Here is a 23535-nt window from a genome sequence, read left to right on the forward strand (position 1 = left end):
CAAGGACCAAAGCAGGCATGAACACATTTTTAAAACCCTGCTGTTGGATACGAAATTAAGCATCTGCAACGCCCTTGGGAAAGGCCTCTTTAAGCTACTGAACACGACACAGTTGGGATCTTAACTCAAGATGAAATATCTACTCTATCAACAAGTCCTGTCCTGTAACAGGGCAGCAGGAGCACTGATATAAAGCAAATATACAGTGTGCTACTAGGAAGAGGGTATAGCCAGACAAACAGATAGCACTGACACTACCAATTTCCTTTTAAGATTCCCCTAAAGGGGAAGAGTCAAGGTTGCAAAAACACAAGGTTAAAAGGAGTGTTTTTAGGACAGAGCATAACTATAGGCTGTAGCAGCAGATGCAGGATGAGCACGAGAAAACTGCACGAAAAAGATGACACAAAATGTGTTTTGCAATAAAACAGTGCTTGTCAATAGTAGTACAAGACTAGCCTATAAATACAGTGAGACAAAGTAATACAAAAGAAAGTATTTTAGAACGGATTTTAAGAAAATCCTACTCCACACTTACAAGACATGCAAAAAGAAGACTTGTAAAGGTTATACTAATGATGATCTTTCTGTCCTAACTTGTGTCTTCGATGCGTTGTAGGAAAATATTACAGCAGCCGTCAATGTTCAACAACATGGACATGCAAATTATTGCTATTGCACTAATTCTAAACCAGATTCCATTTTTTAAGGACATTAACAATACATGAATTGCAATGTTTCCATGACTATTTTGTTCTGAATTTTACTTAAGTCAAATGCATCACACAATGTTCAGCTAAATTATAACCCTGCTTTTAACAGCTCTGTTTCTGTACCATTCCCCTTCCCAAAAATTCTGAGTTTTGGACCAGCTGTCTTTAGTACTGGCTACAAATAAAAACCTATGCAAGTCGACTACAGAAATTTAACCATTAACACCACTTTATATTAACACTTCTCTGCACCCCTCTAAAAGTAGCCTTATTGAAATAGAATCATTTAGAAGAAAAGCTTTATGAAGCCTGAGTCAAATAAATAGTCCAAGTTTCTGAAACTTACCCAAATGACTTTGTTAACTTTTTAGTTCCAACTGGTTTGTCACTATGTTGCAGCTCATAAAACACTCTTTGCAATGCTAAAGGAACACTTTTGGATGAATCATCTCCTTCTGTGGGCATCATGTACACAGCCTGAAAAAGCATTTAGTTCAATTAGTATCAGAAAAGTTTATTGCTCATCCTGTTTAATGCATTCTTTCCCCTTCAGTGACTTCCTTCATAGAACTCAATTTAATCAACACTTCAAAAAAGTCTGAAAAAAATCTTGTACTGTAGTGTAAAAATGTTAATTGTCTGGAACAACTCGTCTTAGAGTACAGCGGTTAGAAAGATGTGAACAACAGATTCCATTCATGGTTATTTTATTTAAATAGTTCCCTTATTCCAGCCTAGAACAGTAAATGCACTAAAGCAATTAACACCTTCAAATCCCTTCTCATGCTCAGTATGTCTGTGCAATCATCACAGTAGGACCAGATATGCCAGTCAATACCACAGACTTTCAAAAGTAACTGGTTTTGTGGAAAAGCAACCACATGAAAACATAATGGGCAACAAGTGAACGAAAACAGAAATGGTCCGCATGGAGAAAGATGTCAGAGGAAGCTCTGAGAGTCCCCGATTCATTCATTCCTACTTAACGTCATCACTGTCCAGCAAATAAACAGCTTAACAATTCAATTCACTGATTATACTGATCTGGGAAGGATTTGGAACAAAGAAATTACACAAATAGACCAAACAGGGCTTAGGAGAGTTCAATAGTCACTGAAATGAGATTTACTTTTTAAAAAGTGTACATCAATACATCTAGGGGAAAGGAAGAGCAAACAAAAGGGAGATGTTAATTTAAAAAGTATAAATATAAAAAGAAACAGACAACCTTGGAAGGAGATTTGGCAACTAATGAAACTAAAAAAGATTCCAATATTAAGCATGAGGAAAGAACCTGTTAAAATGGAAAAATTGCCATCTGAATTTTTGCCTGTGAAACAAGAGGGAATGATCCATTTCTGTGAGTGAAGTGCTGAACTGGACCTCAGTGTCTCTCCCTCAGTCTGGGCATTAGCCAGAATTCCAGAGGTGTACAGCACATCTGGCTTAGCCCAGACTCCAATTCCCTGCATGCAGAGCAAGGGCAGCAGTGCAGCTGGGAACTGCTGGGCAAACCCAGAACCTGCTGCAGGACAGCTCAGAACACAGCAATGGGAACCAGATGGGACAGGCACCACACAGAGACAACACCGACACAAAAACAATACAAGGGTGTGGCTGAAGACAAAAGAAAGAAAAACAACGAAAGAAGTGCCTAAAGTGTTGACAGGTCAGTTTTCTATTCCAATTCTGAGGATCTACTACATTTTCCAAAAGTACAGCAACAGAAATACTTCAAAGAATAAAGAATATCTCAGAATAGCTACAGTAAGATGAAATAAGATAAACAATTTCATTAAGAAAGCAAATTCCTGATATTCTGACAGAAAAACAATGGTTAACTATGCAATTTTAAACTAATACAATAATTCACATGACTGTATTGTAACATTTTTTTCATTTTCAGAAGTTCCCAGTTAATAGAGATGACCCAAAACAGAACATGAACACAAGTGACTTCCAACTTTTTTTTTTCCTCAGATGCACACCACACTAGTAGTAGTACTAGTTAGTAGTGTTTACACATATAAAAAGGAAACATTAATAAAAATTTGCTGAAATTTATCATCAACTTTTTTCTGAAGGACAGTCAACAGAAGTCTTTCTTAGGATAATTTTAAGAACACTAGCCCAACCTCATCCTAACGACAATAAAAAAAGTCTTCTTTTGCTGTACTTTGAGATTTGCTTAAACTGTTTTATAAATTGAAGAAAATTATCTTCAATTTTATCATTGGCAACAGGTTTTAACTGTTGAAAGTCAATAAACCTTCAACTTTTTTAATGTGTTAAGCACTGTTTCAAGAGTTTATAGTGATGCAGTCTGGAAGAGAACCCTGTAGGTTCTGATCTCTGTATCTGACAGGTTCAGATGGGATCCAGTTGCTCAGGATCAGATCCAATTAAGTTCTGAGCATCTCCAGGAATGGAGATCCCACCACCTCTCCACACATCCTAATGTGAAGCTGGATCATACTGATTATGAAAATTTCCTTCCTAAGATCAGAACATTCAATTTCACAACAATTCAAATAAGCTAATAAAGTAAATCATTTCCAATTGCTTTATTTTTATCATTCAAATGCAGAATCTCAGTTAACCAGGTCGATCTGGGCAAACTCAAATTCTAGTATCACTAGCTAGATAGTGATAGCTAGATCACCTTTGATTTCACAAGCAAAAGTAATTTCTTGCTCTAAAGTATCAACACTAGAACAAGTCAGCACCTTGAAGAATCAGCTTTAAACCTCTTCCTGTACCTGGTTTATAAATCTTTTTAAGAGTGGGTGTCACTAGCTAAAGGTAGAAACAGAAGTAGTTGAACGACCAAGTCTCAGATCTTCCAAAATTCTATCATCAGCTCCTACAAACTTTTTTGAACATCTTATAAATGCTTTTTTTAAAACACAAATATATAGATACTTGCTATGTTTAAACAAATAGAAACAAGGCGTGAAAATCAAGTCATGAAAAAATGCAAATATAGTCAGTGCTGATACATTCAAAAAATAAATACTAAAATGCTAAACCTACAGAGGGCTAAAAATCAGCCTTGTGATTGACTCTTCCATCAAAAATGCATAAAATGGGAGTTCAGAATATCTTGATAATTAATCAAAATCGAATCCTTTGACTTTAGCTCCTATTTTTTAAAATGTTTTTCTCATATACCATCTGGACAATTAATTCCCTTCCTATATTTCTCAAGTAATATTCAAATAATAATTTACAATTTACTTATAATTACTACATTCCAGCTGTCATTGAATAAAAACACCAGTTTTATTTCTTTGGAAATTCTGCATGTGTTATGACAAAGCAGACATTTGACACAGCCTTTCTTGGCTCTACATTCTGTTTGTGTATTTAGGTAATATTGGAGCTTATTTCTCTTAAGTGTTTCTCCACACTAACACTTTTTAAATATTATCCTCTTCAAACCTTTATTTTTTTGCCTTAGCCTCCAAAATTCTGAAAGCCTGACCTCAAGGTAAAGGAGTGAGGCATTCAGATCCATGTAAAAAAGCAGTGTTTCTTATTCAACACCTGAGAAGTTCCCTCAGGAAATGAACACAAAAGAGGGATAAGGGACATGTATAGGCATATTGACAGATATGAAAAAAATTTAGATATTTATATAACAATAGAATGGTACAGGTAACTTTGAGCACATTGCTTAAAGGCAGGTATTACTTAAAGAAGGGAAATAAATACTGTACATGAAATTCCAAGGTTAGGTAAAATATATTGGTTAACTTGAGGAGAGCCAGATCAGGGAGATATGGACCAGTATTAATTATTTTAATATTTATATAAGCATTCCATAATGTTCTCATGAGTTGTAGAGACTTTTGCAAGGGAACCATCAAAAAGTTCCCAAATGGACTGAATGCAGCCACAAGCACTGACAGGCTGAAGGCACTAAGGACACTGCTGGGACAACTCTGGTAACAGAGCCCAGGTCAAAGCTGGACCCCACTGGGATGTCACCACTGCCCCTTGCCTACTGGACTGAAGTTAAGCACATATTTATCAGTCACAAACAAATAACAACATGACCTAACATGAAATTTCCCTTCGTTATTCCCTACCACTGAAGCCACCTCTTGTTGCTTAAAAGGGAGGTCTCATTTCAAACACCCCAGAACTCCCATCTGTTATCTGGAAGCAGAGAAGAAAGGACCTCTCCATCAATCCTCACCCACGCTTCCCCAGGGCCTGACTTTCCATAGGTACGTGCCTGCCTTTGCTATTGTTCATTGCTTCCCCAGCTCTGCTCCTGACAGCAGCTTCTCTGTGAACAAAGCTCTAAGTAACAGCCACAGAAATCATTATTTCTTCCAAGGAAGGAAGTTTCATTGAAATTATGGAAATGGTGAAAAGCAAACCAAGGATACTGCACGTTGTGTTTTGTTTTACTTTGGTTTAAGAGGCACAAGTTCGGGCAAAGTGAAAACAAAAATGTAAAAAATACTTTTTTCAGACAACAACTGATTCTTCCTTATCTGTACCAATGGCAAATGAGTGCTAAAGCTTTCTAAAACTGCCACTGTCATCTGTTCTGTTTGGAGGAGCTCTGGAAGCTTGAGGAATGAGCAAGGATTTGAACATTCCAGCTGATGTCCAGGAACACTTCCATAAAGAAAGCTGCAGCTACCAACTCTATGAAGTTTTCCCATGCAGTCACTAGCCAGATATTAAGAGATGCCAAAAGCTGCTTTTATTCTGGGGCTGGGGAAGAAGTGCACAGGAATGCCTGGTAAGATTATTTCAGTTGAAACCAACCTGTATTACAAAAATAATTTCTTCTTCACTACTTCATGGTACATATTGATTTAGTGACTACAAGGCAGTCTTGAACAAACTACTCAACTGCATTAGATGGAGCTATTACAAAAACACTTTTTCCTCTCAAGAGAAAAGTGAAGTTGTCCAAAAAAAAGTAAAATGCACAAACATTGAGTGCTGAGCAAAAAGATCAGGCATTATGAGTGATAAACTGAATGAGTAAATTATACCTCCTGCAAAAAAGGAACAGGTGCTTCACATGAAACAAGTCAAGTATTCATCTGCTGTCCATGGCATTAGGAAGATCTCAGTTACATTCTATTGGAGTTTGAGGTGTTACTTTTTTTGCAGCACTTCAGAGTAAACAGCACATTGCAAAGAGAAAAAAGAAATGCCAACTGGGACACTTACAGGCCACGGGGATATAAATAGTAAGATGGTGGGAAATTAAAGACAGGGGAAAGCAGGTACATTAAAAAGGGAAAAGAAAGACTACCTGAACTGCAATAACTAGTCTACATAAGAGAAAGCTCCAGTAAGAACAGCTCATTTTCACTAGGAGACAGACACTAAGTGCAGAAATGCATAGAAGGGTGAATTAGGATCAATAGGAAACACCAATACACTGAATAGTGCCAAATTGGTTTTTTCTCCAAGTACACCCCCTTTAAATAGCCACCTCCAACATCAAGCCATGACTTCTATTTTTACCCTTACCAGTAAGGGTACTGCATCATTTTAAAATTATACATTATCTAGTATATTTTATCCTGGCTTTAGATGAGATACTTATTAAAAAGGTATTTAAAGAATATCTTTTTCTTTCCAGCAAAGAAAAAGCATCTACAGTAAACAAGAAATACTACTAAAGTAAATATAAAATTACATTGTTTAAACTACTGAAAATACAATGCTTTCCGTCACTACAAGGGTGGCAAACATAATAACAAAAAATTCTGCTGCATAATAGGAATTTCAAGATGGAGCAAATGTGTATCTTTGTGCATTATGGGCCGAGAAGCCATAATTCCCTGTTTTAACTATTTCAGAAAAGAGAAATTGCTTCCATCTTTTATCTGCAAGATTAAATTGCTTCCCCCGCCCCCAGCAATTCCTAACAATATTAACACATAAAACAGTCAAAGAAACACCCCCTAAGCTCAGGTCTTCTCCAGGTGCTCTGCCTGCTTCCACAGAAGACAAAAGCTTCAGTTCCACAAACTACAAAAGGCAGCTTCCTGTACTCTGCCTGCAGTAAGACATGTATCGCCATGTAAGTCACAACTCCTCTGAAAGGATAAAGGAGGCAAAAGGATTACACAGGTCTGTTTTGAAGCATTTATAAATGCTAATTAAAACAGCCAATGTTATAATCTCGTGTTCTTTCATGTATTACTTACCTTTCGTAGCTGATTTGTGAAAAATAAAGTCTGTAACAAGCTGTTCATGTAACAAGTTGCTCCCTGGTTCTTTAAGCCAACATATCCTGTGTGCTTCTTTGAATCCCACCTAGAAAATAATTTGTGGTTAAAAACAAGGAAGTTCTGTATTCCAGCTATAAAGAGTGTTTGTTCTAGGGCAGTGCTGCTGGTAGGTATCAGCTACTGTCCACTGCTACTGGAGGTTCAAACAAACTACACTTCACTGCTGCCTGCCAGTAACAACAGTCTTGCAATTAGATGCTTAGTGATTCTATTACTTTTTTAAGAAATATGTTCTATATGGCAGGAAAATGATGTCCTGTGAGAGTGTCCTGGAGCTCAGAGCTGTACTTTTGAGTCTGCACCTCTGTACAACCCCAGTGTTTACAAGTGCCAAGAAGGAGAACAACTGAGATGAAGCAGTTTTGCAACAACTGTAAACCAAGGCAAGTTCAACAGCAGAGCCACTCAGCTGCACTTGAAGCCCTATCAGCTCCCACACCACCAATGCTCAGGCCAGAACTGCAGAGGTGTTAAATCACAAACCAACTCACACAGAAGCTGAGGCTCCACAACATTTTGCTGATTGATGCAAACAGAAATTTAAGCTATCCAAAACTCTATGTGAATATGAAAATATTGCCATATGAGAATTCATCAACTAGCAGTGACAAAGTAAGAATGTCTGATGGGAGCTACAAATGGCAGTAGCACAGAATACTTGAATGATCCCAAACAACATAAAAACACCAGAATTAAGAATTCTAAATATTGCTTTGTTTTTAATCGAAGATACTTACGCTACTCCGTGTGGAGCATCTGCTTGAACATAGACTTCAAAAGTAACTTTGTCCTCTTCTATAAAGCCTTTTTCAGGATCAGTAACTTCCTGTAAAACACAAATGACACAGGAACATGAGAAGTGGAACATGCAACAGGACTGCAGTGAAACATCCATTTAGACATCACTTTCTGATTTCTAAGCCTGAGCTATCAGTAGTAATAAACTGAAGAAGAAAAACTGAAGAACACCAAAGCAATTGTTTTTCAGCTCACTACATTTTAATTTGTTTTTAGTGTCTCAATGCAGGAAACTTGTTCCTGCCTTTTAAGATTGTGCAGTAGTTTTTCAGTTTTCAATGATGTAACAGTTGGTAATCAAATGTTCTGCGTCTTCTGGACAATATTCCAAAACCCTTACAAATGCTTAAAAAACTGTCACAAGTCAAGAGAAACCTTAGTAGTATTATTAGAGCACTAAATATACATGTACATATGCACAAAGAACATAAGGAAATGCAAGCAAAATTTATGTTGCTTCAGAATGCCATTGACTATCACACCGTGATAACAAAACACAAGCACTCAGGCAGAAAATAAAAATGAGGGAATATTTAAATTACAACATAAGTAAAAGCACTCTACAAAAATCATATTAATAGAGTAAGAAATTGAGAAGAAATCTACAACAATGATGAAAAAAACAAAGGTTTGGGGGAAAAAGCCCTTTGCTAACAGCATCTCAGTATGCAGGAGTACAAGTACAAAACCGCTCCTATCTAGCAATAGATTAATACATGTCCATTACTTACACTCCAGGCCATGAAGTTAGAAAAGCCCCAGTCATTCTCCTTATGAAAGAACAAGTGACTAATACGACGACTGAATGATTTTTCATCATCCTTGTAGTTTATTATCTTGAGAACTGCTTGTGCATGACAGGACCATGACCTATAAATACAGAAGAAACACTTGAAAATCTTTCAAAACCAAGCTTTTTATAGTAGTTACATAATTTATTTTTTTTTGTTAGAGGTTTTCGGTACATTACTTTTACACACTGGATTTTTTTCCTTATTAGATGTTAATTGTTACTGAGGGCATGAACCTCTGGGGCTTTCTGAAGCCACATTATGAACCTGGAATAGAGATTTTCTTATGGCAGCAGTGTTGACAAGGAAGTGCATCAGTGACTTGTAGGTTGGTTTAAGAAGCTGACGGCTCTCCCAGGTGGGTTAGTTCTGACCTGCCTCTCTGCACATGGATGGGCCAGCTCCAAGTGCTCCTGGTGCCTATGGAGTGGGAGGTCTCAGCCTTTGGTAAGGAATGGATGAGGAGCTTCTACCCTCCCTTCCACAAGATAAACTCTCCAACATGAATTGTCTCAGCAGCACTTCTTCATGACCACTGGTGTTCAAAAACCCCCCTACTTGTGCAAGGCAATCATTCTGGACACAGCTCAGACAAGGTCCTGTCACTGCCTCAGGCAGTGGCACTGCTTGCTTAGCTCCACCACTTGGTACTTCTGAAGATCACATTATCCTTTTCCTGTAAATATTTGAATCACACGTCCTGTGACTTGTTAATACACTTACAACTTTTTTTCTTTACATTCTGCCCTGAGCACTTACCTCTAAATTACAAAAATGATCAAGAATGCAACTTATTATTCAGAGTAAACAACAAGTTTTGTGAGATTCAGTGCCAGAATGGAGTTACCCTATTGGAAAAGACACCTGAGAGGTCTGCACTCTTCCTGGATAAGCTACAAGAATGGCCCAGAAATCTATAGTTATTTTAAATTCTTTTTTCTATTATTTACAAAAGTGGTCAAAGGTAGTCAATGTTGATTTGCATGCAGGACTCCAAGAGCACACGTGTGCTCAGACCTTGCTGGATAAGTGATGAACTCCACCTAAGGCGAGAACTCATGCCCTGCTCTGCCTGCACTGGTGGCAGTTACTTGTTCACACGCTTCATAGGACAGCATTTATAGCTTGGCATGGCTAGAGAACCTCCACTTTCACTTGAAATAAACCCAGAATTTTTTCCATGCCAAGAAAACTGTCAGTCAAGGACTCCTCCTTCAGAAAGCATATATCTAAATTCTACCACAAACTTCTACTCACATGAGCTGATTTTAGCTCATCCTAAAGAAGGGATTATTCTTACGCTTTGAGATTTAGAAAGGTGAGGGATAAAGGGCACTCAAACCCTTGCAAGAATTATCTCCTCATGCAGAAAGCGAGGTGCAGGTTTTTTTGTAGATGTTTGTATTTCTTGCAATAGATTAACCAGTATCAAGTGAGGACTTGTGCAATAATTAAAAGGGTCTTACGTGGAATCAGATTCAGCATTGCACTGAAGGAAGAATCCTACGCTTTTTTGGTGTGGTCTGTCCGGGTAGAGTCGTGGCATTACCATGATCTTCCATGGCAAATTCCGTACGAAGCAGGGAGGGCTGAGCACTGACTCACTCAACCTGTTGAAGCGTTCCACTGTAAACTGAAATGTTGCTTCTGATCGCCAACTTGTATCTGTAACACACACGCACCATTTATTTGAAACACCTCGTCTTTTTCACTCCAAAATGACCAACATCATTAAATGTGAGAATTTTTCATGTAGTGGGATATGGCAAGCAACAAAAGCATCCCCATCCCAGAGGGACAGTGAACTACTTAATTAATGAGGTTTCAATTTTTTCATTTTGAAAAGCACTGCAATGCCATTCAGGCGAACATGGCATTGCAAGACACATTCCATTTGTACACAATTTCCTTAAATGCTTCCTTAGCAGTAGGATTTGTTACCACTCCAGTTTCTTCTAAAGCAGCAGGTGCAGTAAGACAGAGACATCAAATTCTCTACAGCTAAATCACAGCCCACTCTAACTCTTCTTGTTGTGCAGCGTCTCCATAGCCCAGTTTAAGTCATTTTGCTGCATGAACCCATACACACAAAGGAACTTCACAATCTGTTCAAATGCCCTGTTGATATCATGTCACCATTTAGTTGGCTTTGGCTTGCAATAGTATATTTTAAAACAGATGAATGCCATAGGTTGATTATTCGATTTTTGTAAAATTGTATCAGTCTGCTGAAAATCAGCTCAAGAGTAGGGTCCTGTTTTCTTCGTGATATGCAAAGACTTTAGCGATTTTTAGTGGTCTAGCACAAAATTAAATGAGACTATTTTCTTTCAAAGAGCTTATTTTGACACACACAATTAAAGTAATTTTGCCTTCTTCCCACATACCCAATTCTTCACCTACCACAATCTGTTCTGCTTCAGTAGTTCACAGCTATAACAGGGTGCTGGAGACTGTGACAGCTTCAGCAAGGCCAGGCTCTCTTTACTGTGACACACCTCATATTGCATGCAGGGAGGAAAATCCTGCAACGTATCCCAACAACTCTACAGGCCAGGGATGAACAAGACACTCCCCTCCTTCTCCATGGCTCCAGCCTGACTCGTGTAACACGGAATCCTCCTGGCTGTGAGGAGGCTGGACTAGCACACAGGGCAGCAGGCAGCAGCCATGGTCACCCTGCTGTTCTCACAGCACCCACGGGGGATGCACAACTGAAGGTGTGTCACACATGCAGTGACACTCAAAATCAAAGAGCACTGAGGGGCAACACCATGGAGACAGAAATCAGATTGTGAAATTGTGACAAGGCACACAAAAATGTGTTCCTTCCATACACAGACAGCAGTCATTTACTTGGCTTGGCACAGCACCAGAGACAGCGCTGAATCATTTTTTCAAAACACAGGTGAGTCCTGATTGCTACCTTACTTAAAAAATGGAACACTCTTGATTACAACATGCAACAGGGTAAAGATTATACACTTCATACAGAAAATTACCAAGCTTTATCCACAACTGCCAGGGAGCTATGACAGATTTCATTCTTCTCCCTTGTGAAGCAGTTTTCAGGCAGCTGTCCTACTCCTGAACTGCAACAGAGGATTTTTTTGTGTATAGCCTGACAGCCCTAAGCATTCCAATTGTCTTTTGAAAGTACCACAGCCCAAACCTGCTTCCTGTCCCCTCTACTCCTGCAAAGACCCTGCTGACCTGTGCTGTCAGCTTCCTCAATAATATAAGAGTTCAAAGGATTACTTTTTTCCTTTTTCCCTGCCTGGAAGTGCAGCTAACTAACAGTCTATCACCTACTTAAAAAACGCTCTCTTCCCAGTTTCACTACTCACTGCCCATTTACAGAGTGAAGAGCTGATCTTATACACCCAAGAACCTGTCAGGCTGAAGACAGAGGAGCTCTAACTTGATTTGCAGTCAGGATAAAACATATCTGTAACACACTTAATTTTAAATCAGTCTGGCATCACTTGTATCTCAAACCAACTTGAGGCCACCTCCCTACTCACAATCATGATGTCAGTGCTTCTGGGCTCAGTCTGAGCTTCCGAAAAAGGAGCCAATTTTGCTTTCTGCCTCCTTTGATGCAGCTTTCAGAGCACTTCAGCACAAGGATGCAGCAGTGCTGCTACAGTGTCAGCTAAAAAATGCAGCCCACGCAGCATCTGCAGATGCTTCAGAGAAAGTTTGCCTGTATTTCTTGATTTCTTTTCAGGAAAGCCTGTGCATGAGAGCTCATCAGGGAATGGGAACTCTTCTCTGTAAAATATATGAGCAAGCTCTACTAACTGCTCCATAAAAATGCAGCCTTGTAACACAGGTCAACCCTAAAATAGAAGTTTCTTTAAAAATAACAACCTTCCTTTCTTTCCAGCAAGCCCATTTTTCCTTAGAAAGTACAATGGATTAAAGGATTAATTTTATTAGAAAAATAAGTTTACATAGCGAATGTGACAATTATTTTGAGTACATCAATAAATTAAGCATTTTTTTTTGCCATCATGAACATGTCCTCCAGATGCCAGTTAAAGACTGCAACTGGCAGCAGGAGAATTTAGTAGTAACTGGCAAGTGAGACTTTTCTAAATCCCAAAACTGCAAATTGAACACAAGGTAAAAAGGACTGACAATACTTAGAGAAATTACATGCAATGGACTGTCTTTGCTACGTGGAAAACATTTTTTCATTGATGTGATGAATGCCACATTCAGCATCTTCACAGAAGAAAGATTCTTCAAATCAGAGATCCAAATACTGAATATGATCCATTTTAAGGCTGAAACACATATTTAAATGTTGATGCTTTTGGGAAAAGCAGATTTCTTTATTCTCTTAGTAAACGTTGCTACCTTGAAAGTGCACTGGAGTTATTAAAATATTCTGAACCTGAATTATTAATGAAGAAACTGGCTGAATATTCTATGAATATTTTAATAATGATCCAAATACAGCATGCAATACCAGCATATGGCTAAGACTGATGCTTTTGAAAGGCTTCTTGCCTTTGCAATTCTTCATAGAAATGAGACTTCAGGAGGTAATAGCAAAGCTGTGAGTTTATGTTCAGCTAGGGACCTTCTGTTTGAACTTTAACTTCTAACAGAATTTATTCTATGTGTTGCTTTGAATACTGATGCACTTGCAAACAAGTTTTGATCAGAGCCTTGTTTTTATTATTTTTCACTTTATTTGCAGAGCCTGCTATTCCAGCTTTTAAAGTCTGGTTCATTTAAGTCATTCTCCATACAAAGCACAGCACAGTCCTTCAGCTGGTTCTTTTTAATTGCTAAGACTTCACACAGAGCAGCAACAGGTACTGGTCACAGCGCTTGAGAGAACACAGCCTTATCTGAAAGTCCTGCTGGTGGTGCACTGCTGCTCCCGTTCCCTGTGCCTCACAATGCCTGCAGCCTGTTGCCTAGCAAAGGGGATGAGAGCTGCACTTTTTTTTTTCCCCCCAATCTTATCAGTGATTTCTTTATGTGCTAAGCTGGAAGAACAAAATCACCTCAAAAGTTTCTTGAACTCAGAAAATCACCAGAAAGCTGATTTCTATGATCCAGCTGGAAGCATCATCCCTTCATCCTACTGTTCACCTCTCTCACAGGAACCATTAAACTCATTAATTTCGCTGAAAAGGTATCTGAATTCTCCTCATGCATCCTGTATCAGCTCAGATTGATGCCCCTTGCTATGAGTAACTGCAAAGAAAAACTGCATGTTTATCAGAGAAGCCCATATCTCCCATTTTCCCTGTCTTTGGAATCTCTGAGCTGTCCATTACCCATGCATATCATGCTGCAAACCAGGTTAGCAAGAGCAAAAACAGCAAGAGAGCAATTGCACTGATGTGTAAATAATGCAACAGCAAGCAACTAATCTGATTTACGGGACTTGGAAAAGAGGCACCATCCTCTTAGTGATGCCAGTCTTCAGGAATGTTTTTGCAACTCTAACATTTTGCAATAACACTCTTTTCTATCTGTGTCAATGCACAGCTGTAGCAGCACCAACATGTAGCCAGACACTCCTTATTCAAATATGATAATGAGGAACTATTTAAGAGTATTGCTTAATAATCACACTTAAACCCTGAAGGATGTCCCACTGCAGAGTGGGCCCAAGCCCCTGAACACATTTAAAGTCCATAAAAGCATGAGAAGTTTTCACAAGCCTTCTGTCAAACACCTTCATACACTTCTCCCTAGTGCAATATGAAGTTCTGAGAGGAGTCAAGCAACTGGGAATTGACACAAACAGGTTCACAGTAGTTTTTTGGTTAAAGGGTCAATGTTACTCTGAATGAAGAGATGAATATCTGGTTACTTGCCAGCCCTTATATAGCCTGGCTTTCATCAGTTATTTCTGCAGTTTAAGTCCCTATTTTGGCTCATTTGTACAAGTATATGCAGACCAACTAGTAGACAAATGATTTTCCTCCAATTCCACCAATGTGTTATGTACCGGTTGTATCAACACCAAACACTACCAGGTTTTCTACAAATAAACATCCCTACCAAGAACAGAACTTAAACACATCAGTTCTAGCCAGCTGGTGTCCACCCATGTGGTCTTCTCTTGCAACCCTCTAAACTCCATGGCCTGACAGACATTTAACATCCTTTACAACAGCTTTCGATAAGAATTCCCTGTTTCAGTCTCACCTATTTACTCTGAGCAATAAATCAAAACCCTCTGAATGAGATTAGGTAATCACACAAAAATTCATAGGCTAAGAAGACTGCATTTTTCTTCCATTGCAAGACTCTGGTCACAGAAAACTTTATCTTTGCCAATGATACAAAGGTGATTCAGCTATGAGATGCTTTTGTTCTAAATTTAAACCCTATTCTCTTCATGGAACATTACTATTTTCTATCAGTATTCCATGTTCCTTGAACACATGAAAGTAAGCACTTTTTTGACCTTTAACCTCAAACTATGATTTTCCTGGAAAAAAATCACTCAACATTTTTGCACAAATTTAACTAAATGTTTAAGCCTAGTCCTAAATGTACTCTCACAAGACAGCATAGAATATGGAACAAATCTCACTCATGCGATGTTTCCCTTCCCCAAACTCAATTTCAGTTCATTCTGCAAAACGAGCAGTCCCTGCCCATATCCTTTCCTAAGAAAAGAAGTATCATTGCACATTTTCCTCACTAAACATAACAGATTTAGAAACTTGTTACCTTTCTTTAAATATACCCCATTATAATTATATGATCTTTTGCTACGAAGTGTACACCCTTATTTTCATTTAATGGACCAAAAAAAAAGACTTAATAAAACCCACAAGTCCTCTTTTATTAACAAGACATTAATACATATTTTTTTCCTTTGCTTTTGCAAATGAAATTAGGCATCAGAACTAACAAAAGGTGTTCATCAACAGAATAGTTACCACTGACTTACCACACAAAGACAAAACCAGAGCACAGCTGCCACCTGACAAGAGAGCAGGACAGATCAGGATTCTAAACACCCTGAAGGAATTGCATAACTGATAAAATTACTATTCAGCAAAGCCCAGCTGCAGCACCTTTAAAGGGCTGTACCACAAAACATAACAATGGACAGTAGCACTTTCAGCAATTTTTAAATGAGTACCTGAAAAGAGTACAAGAAAAAAATCCCAAGCCTTCAGATGTCTAATCCTATTGTACAGCTATGTCAAAAGGATGCCTTAACAGAAAACCAGCAGCCATAACTACAGAGGGATTCATTTTTTTAATGAGCTGAAGATCACACGATATAGGCAAGAGATGGACCATTTTTGCCTCAAAATCATAAAACTAAAGAAGCTGCACAAACCATGAGGTTATCAAATATTTACTTACCATCTTCCATGTCTTCCTCGGTGTTGTTATGTCCATCAGCCATCGCTACATTCCCATTAATGACAGGATTTTGAGTGATTCTTGGAGGATCATCTGTATCTCCAGCTAAGACCAAAAAAAGTATGTAAAAGTTAATAATAATAATAAATGAACCTTTTTGTCTCAGGTTGTGTTTATGAGATAGATGAATGGTGCATGCTCATGCAAAACAGTATTTAATTAAGTTATTGCTCAACAGTTGTACTGGTATGTGTCTAATGAAAATTCCCCATATAGGTGAATCTTTATGGATGAAGAAAAAGGTCCACATCAATGTGGAATACAGATACAAAGAACATAAACTGACTTTTAAGTTTACAAATGGCCTTAAAATCAGCATCTCATAATTAAGTCCCATTAAATAAGAACTTTTTCTTTACTTGCATTCTTATAATGCAAGAAATTTTTACACAAGTTCAAGTTTCTAATAGCAGACTTTCTAAACTAATAAGTTATGTTAAGACTTCTTCAGTGTTACTGTTTTTAAAAGGAAAAACCTGAACCTCTAATCAAATGTAATGGTAAGATTTAAATCTTACTTGTGGAAAATTGGAAAGGAAATATTTTAGGATTAAGGAACATTTTAGATATAATGTTTTCTAGTTTCTAACCATCACTGCCATTAAGTTTTGCTCCAGTGGCCATTACATATGTAAATGCCACTAAACCAAGAGATATGAGACAACTTGAACTGAAACCCCACTATTTCTAAGATGCACTGCTTTGATTGAACAAGCACCTTTCTGATTCCTCCAACAACTGAACAACACCTCCTTCCATTGTTTCCACACCAAAAGCCAGTGGATAGTTTGAGCACGATTCCAGAAAAAGTGATATATTCTTGGATAAACTAAACTGGGTTTTATCATCAAACTGTAAAACCTATAAGCCCTTGCAACCATCTCAAGGACAAGCACTACTTAAAAAACACTCTAATTTAAAGGGTCTGATGAGTTTCTCATTGCTGTACAAGTCATGCTATTAATTTATATATTCTACTACGCCTCAAGAGCCCCAAGGTCACTGATCTGTGTAACCAGGAGTGGTTTTATACCCAAAAGCTACACACAAGCTACGGAGCGTGCGCACTGCCGGGGCTGCAGGTAAGCTGTGTCCCAGGCTGGGAAGCGCTGCCAGGGGCCACGGCCCGAGCCCAGCTGCAGCACAGCCGCCCGGCCGTGCCCTGGCCGTCAGCACCCTGGACAGAGCTGCCCTCGGCCCCGGCCCCGCGAGCCCGCAGCGGCTCCGCGCAGTGCCGGGCACGCCGGGACGGGCCCGCGGCCCGGGCCCCGCAGCAGCTGCCAACCGGCACGGACACTTGTCTTCTACCGCACCGCAGCCGAGCCTCTCCTGGGCAAAAGAGACAAACACAGGAGACGACAGCACCTCCCGATCGTGTGTGGTCATCTCACGAGTCTTTTAAAAGCCAGGAAGCTCCCACCAAAGGTAGGTTAAGCCACGGGAGAAGTGCAGCATCAGTCACCAGGTGCTTCAGAGTCCTGCCTCTCCTCAGAGCACAGCACGCGTTTGCAGCCTCATTCCAATTCACAGCACACAGGAAGATACTTTCACACCCGGCACTTCTATTCTGATTGTTTACTCTCCTAGTAAATCCTCACAAGTAGTAACCTCTGCCCTCAGCACGACAGAAACAGCTCAGGTTAGAGACTTACTCCTGGATTAGAGCTACGCTACATCATGAACTTAATGCTCACACACGGCTTTTGGGCATTTATACACACGCTGCAGCACCCACGTGCACTTTTCTAAATTCTCAGCTTTAGAAACAAAGCAAAATCAAGTGTGACTTGAAGTTTTGGCTTTGTAGGAAGGTCTGCAGAAGATTGGCTGGGGTGTGGTAGAGCTTCAGGGCCCCCTCAGCAGCAATCAGCACTGGCAATGCTGCAGCAGAACAGCAAGTCAGCAGCAAGATTTATTACAACAAAATTATGGGGGGTCAGGTTTGAACTCCTGCAACTTAACAGCAGGAAAATGACAAAAATCAAGAGTGAGAAGGAAAGATCTCCAATTTCATTTCAACATCCTTCCTCCCTCCCTGCTTTTTTAACCTTTTAACAGCACGTGCTTATCTAAACAGAAAGCTGTCATCTGGGTCACTGCATCCCAGAAGCATACAGCATGTTCTCAAAATGCAACAATTGTTTACACTAAACTAATACAATTTTTAAAAATTATTTTTCTTCCTAAAGTTATTATCAGTGCAACTTAGTATCTGGAAACAAACTGAAGCAAACACCTGAGGAATAGTTCTGTTCTTCACCAAAAGGATATCCAATGCTATCTTTTAACAGGGATTATAAATATTGACATCGTGTTTCATGGGGAAAGAACTGTCCTTAACTAAGAAAATAAAGAGCTTTCTATGAGATACTGCTCTACATTCTCTGAAAGTATGAGGAGTTAGAGGTCACAGAAACAGCAATCAACTTAAACAGAGATGGCTTCTGAGAGATACTCTTTAGTGATAAGACAAATGAACCATGATGAATGCCCCTGCTGCTTCTTCTGACATAGATGGACACAAAGTTTGTGATACAGCTTTCAATATGGAAACCAGATAACACCAGTCAATGCTTTTGGCTACTATGAACAAAGGAAGCATTTTAGATGCTAATAAAATTCAACTAATCCTTTACACAAACAAAACACAATCCCTCTTCAACAGATGTACTAGCAGGCAGTATAACAAAATACATTTTCTACTAGGGCATTGAAAAACAGTAATTTGTGGTTGTTTTTTTCTTTTTTCTTGTCCTTAAGAGCTCATAGGAAAGAACTGTAAAATCACACCAAGGTTTAATTAAGAAACGTGTTCCTTTGCCTCAAGTAGAGGCAATGCCGAAGACTTACTCAAATTATACATGATGGGGTTAAGAAAGAGAAAAAATACCTGTCCACACTGGCCAGGAAAACCTTCCTACCAAACATATTACTTAACACACTGCTGTCTTTAATGCAGCTTAAACCACAGTGTGTCAACATCACTCCAGTCATGTCATCTGTCCATTCCCACATCAGAATACCCAGTTTTAATCATATCCCTGGAATAAATGTGAAATGCAGTCCATGAATCAACTGAAAGTTAACATAAACCACACCAATTAAGGACGTATCACAACAAAATTACTTTAGGAATAGGAAAAATTTTTAACTCCTTAAATACATTATTGCAATATTAAATGAATACAACTTTCAATAGCAAAACTGTAGACCCTGCAAGACTGTTTTCTAAGCACTTATTTTCCACCTCTCCAAAATGCAACACAAACTTTTGTAGCTATTGTTTTGTTACAAAAAGGAATGCAAGGCAACATGAAAAATAGTGATGACAATTTCTTCTGAAATATTTAACATCACATACCATTTTCTCTCTGTCCATGGCACTGTGTCACAAATGAAAAATACATCTTGAAGAGTTTACAGTCTTTTGAACTTGGAGGTTAAGAAACTCCCAAGAAGAGACATTTCAGATATTAGTGAGTTTGTGCACAAAAAAGAGCTCTCAGTTACTGAAAGATCATGAATGCTGAAATAAGTCTAAACGCTGAGATATGCAACTGGAACAAAACTGGAGTGTGATGCCACAGGTTGGGAAGCTGGTGTCAGTCACCTTACACAGACAAATTACTGGATTATAAATAAATGACTCTGCAGGTGCACACTTCTCATTGCTCATTTACTACGTCTGTCACAGAAGTGTTGAGATGAAAGCCTGAAAGCAAAATGGTTATGGCAACTGCTGCAGGGGAAAGTGGGAGAAGGAAAAACACCCAACTAAATTCTCTGAAGCTATGAACTTGCCGTATAATGACAGACCCTACAGAAAGTATACATATGAAAAAAATTCTGCTTGTTGTGGGCTGTGAGCTCAGTATCATCATATTCAAATACACTATTAAGCAATCAGAACTAAAATAGCATCAATAGTTTTAAAATACAAACCTGGTATTTAAAAAAAAAAAAAAGCTGTTCTGATGGATTCAGCCTATTTAATGATATGAACTCAAGAGTCACTGTAAGATACATTGCTCTGTTGTTCTACTTTTCACAACAATTCAAATCTACAAGGAATGAATCTCAGTTTGTCATGTTTCTGTCCTACTGATGATAAAGTGGAAAAGATTTTGTTAAGTTCATGTGGCTTCTGCCATAACTCAAATCCAGTTCTGAGACAGGAGCACTGCAGAGTGCTCTGTCCCTGAGCTGCAGGACACGTTGCTCAGCATAAACACGTGTTTGCAGTCACGTGTGGCCAAAAGCTACAGAATGACTCCACAAGCGCAGCAATTCCACTACAGCACAAACTGCCTCTATTTAACAATGATGACAGTGAGCTATAGCTTTACTAAGCTTTCAGTCATGACTCACATCACAGCCATAGTCAAAGTCTGAAAGATTATCTATAATGTCTGTCATTAGCTTTTGGAGCTGGCAGCCACAGAGGAGAAACTGAAGCAGTCTCCGCAGCAGGTTATGAAACATTTGTTTCCTTTTGAGGTTAAGGAGACCACAGCGGAGGAGTAATAGTGATACTAAAAGCTTGGTTACAGTTATCACACACATCCGCCTGACGCTGGAAATCACTGGGACTGAGGGCTTTCACGGCCCCTGCAGACAGCTTGCACAGCTCTCCATGCAGCAGGGCCACAGCAATCCCAAAATTGGGAGCAGGGAGTTGCACCGAGGGCAGCATCAGCAGCCTGAAGGGAGTCAGTCATTCACTGCTGGCAGCAGCTTGAATAAATACCATGAACTTTCACATTCTGGGGGAAAGCAGAAAATAACACGATTTTCTCCTCTTCTGCTGCACTAAATGGACATTCAGAATCAAAGCCTTTATGAAAGTTTTAAAAGGGCATTTTTCTTTTTAAATACAAATACAATACTATATACAGATATGATAAAGGGGGGATGGGGGGGAATTCCAGTGGATGAGTGAACCTGTAGTAAACACTAGGAGAAAGACTTACTGAGCAAAAATAATCAGGTGGCAGGAGATAAGAATAAAGTCAGAGAATGCAAATGAGCAAAGTCCATGCTGTAGCAGTCAGCCTACATCAGCATCAAGGATATCCACTGCATGCTCAACACAGTCCAGGTCTAGCTTTGCTTCTCAGTCGCAGGACTCAAAGCTGTCACAACCCCCCAGGGGAGCCAAGCAGAGCCATGGTCCTCTGCACTCTCTACAGAACACCTCTTCTATTGTGGAGCAACCATATTTAAAAATTATTATTTTAAAATGTATCAGTATTTTAAATAAATTGACATCTAAAAGTTTGCTTCAACGCATAGTTTGAAATACCAGCCTGAGACGGATAATAGCACACAAGTAAAAAAAAAAATAAATCAATTAAGAAATCACTACTGCTAGAAATCATAATGAATAAACATTCTGTGATTTCAAGTGGTATAATAAATATCACTTCTTTAACCGCCAAATTGATCCTTCCTGTTGTAGCTATTGGGCAGCATATCAAAATACATAATTGAGAAATTCCTAAAGCAAGCAGTAATACCACACTTTCTGAAGTAGTTACTGAACTGTGGTGGTGCAAAGACAACACTAAAGTGACTCAAACAGAAAGCAAGAATATTACTTATTGAAAGCAAACAAGAAAGTTAGAAAAATGTGAAGATGGTGAACAAATACCTGCCTTGAACTGGAAGAAACAATGCCAACAGGTTACTTCACAGCTCTGGAGCCAAGACTGCCCTGACCATGCCTGTAGGGGGGCTGCAAGCATTCCTGTGGAACTGGTTTTTATGTGGCTGTAACAGCTCACAGGAAAACTAGTGGGCTCCAGCAGCTTGCTCCTCCAGAAATCTGGAAACCATTGCTCTGAATGCCAGATGAATAGAGTGGCTCCCAGGAGGGTTTAAAAAGAACAATCAAAAACCAACCAAACAAAAAACCAAATACCCAGGCCAAAAAATAAAACCAAAACAACCACACAAACCAAAATTAGCCAAACAAGCTCCCAACCCCATGCTCTGAACGGAATTCACTTACAGTAGTCAATCTTTGAACTACCAGAAGTGTTCAGAGCAAAAATTTCCCCTCACTTGTTCTGAAAGAACTCAGCTTTTCCAAAGTAAGGTGAGCTGTTTGGCCTCTAATCCCTACCTGCAGTTAGAATACAAACACCACTTATTGCACGAAGGGACTCAAGAGAACAGGAATTAAATGAAGAGCATTCTACACAGTTTCATTTTTCCAAGGCAGTCCTAGGTTGCTATAATGAAAAATCTGAAGAGGAATCAAGCAATTTCTGTACTGCCTTTCAAAAGGCATCCAAAAATAAAGCAATTGACCTAAAACATTTCAAAGGTATCAAACAGTCATGGAGACTGAGATTAATTTGGCCAGAAGAATGGGAGGAGGGGAAAGGGAAGTAAAGCCCCACAATCCTATGGATCCAGATGTAGATAACTGCCGTCACAGATCTTTCCATTACTTGTAAATATTATGTAATTTGTCTTAGCAGTTAAAAGTTAATTCTCCCATTAGCAAAGCTGGGGAAAATTTGCTTTGGTCTCATTTATTATTTTTCTTTCTTCATGGTTCATTACTTGATCCAGTGCCAAAAGGTGTATCTAGAAATGTATGTACCTTAACAAGAAATTTATGAAGGACAATGACTAAGTCTTAAGGGGAAAAAACTTCTAGAGAAGTATCAGGAGGCAGAGCCAAGCTTACAGACTAAATGTGAAAGGTATTAGGGGCATAGAAAGCGAGCAGACTTCCAGCTAAGGAAACAAGGTTTAAAGATCTTCAATCCTTTCAAAATTTGATCTATTACATTTAGAAAGAAAGGAGAAAAGACATTTATTTACTAAAGAGCAAGTAGCCAACATTAAATCTTAAAAAAAAACAAAACAAAACCAAAACAGTATTCTATGGAAGTCTCTTGCTCTCTAATTGTCATCTGAAACAAGTAATTATTGCATTATTGACTGGGAACTGCAAATCTCCCACAGAAGGAGATGATGTTACACAAGACAGCAAATGAAGAACTGGGATGGGACAACTTCCTGGAAGCAGACTCATCTCTGCCATGCCTACAGAATATGTAGCAATGACTAGACAGACAGTAACAACATTGCAGCCACCACTTATTACACTGATCAATCATTATGCTGCTGCCCTGCATTCCCATCACTGGCTCTGCTTGGCTAAAGAGGACATCTTGACAAAGCACAGGATGGCCAGACTGGTTTCTAACTGTGCCAATGTAACCAATGAATGGGAACAAAACTGTATTACTAGATTACATGATTATTCTATTCTTAGATAAAACAAAGCAATTATACTCTAAGAAGCCCCTGAACACTGAACAACACGCATGAACAATACCAGTCTGTAAGGTAAATAGTATCAGAAGCTTCATCATACTGACACAGTTATCTTCATGGGAAAATAAACAGGAGGTACAATGTAACTTTGTGGATAGAAAAATAGCTGAGAACAAATAGCCTACACAGAACGTGCTCTACAGTTTGCTGTGGCAACTCATTTATCTGCTGATCTTCAAAGACAGGAGC

The 23535-nt window shown here is 38.9% G+C and overlaps 1 protein-coding gene across 1 annotated transcript in view; it reads right to left on the reverse strand.

The window, feature by feature from the left end:
- The window catches only part of USP7 (ubiquitin specific peptidase 7), a 69342-nt gene that overhangs the window by 23000 nt on the left and 22807 nt on the right, over window positions 1–23535 (reverse strand). Inside the window, exons 2-7 of the mRNA XM_005522879.3 lie at window positions 15934–16038; window positions 10041–10239; window positions 8515–8653; window positions 7723–7811; window positions 6902–7010; window positions 1060–1190 (exon numbers count right to left, since the gene is read on the reverse strand). Of these exons, the coding sequence (XP_005522936.1) occupies window positions 1060–1190; window positions 6902–7010; window positions 7723–7811; window positions 8515–8653; window positions 10041–10239; window positions 15934–16038 (772 nt within the window). The remainder of the gene's footprint in view (window positions 1–1059; window positions 1191–6901; window positions 7011–7722; window positions 7812–8514; window positions 8654–10040; window positions 10240–15933; window positions 16039–23535) is intronic.

Source organism: Pseudopodoces humilis, chromosome 18, assembly GCF_049639895.1.
Source record: "Pseudopodoces humilis isolate 2021_Gansu_Grassland_sample_001 chromosome 18, ASM4963989v1, whole genome shotgun sequence".
NCBI lineage: Eukaryota > Metazoa > Chordata > Aves > Passeriformes > Paridae > Pseudopodoces > Pseudopodoces humilis.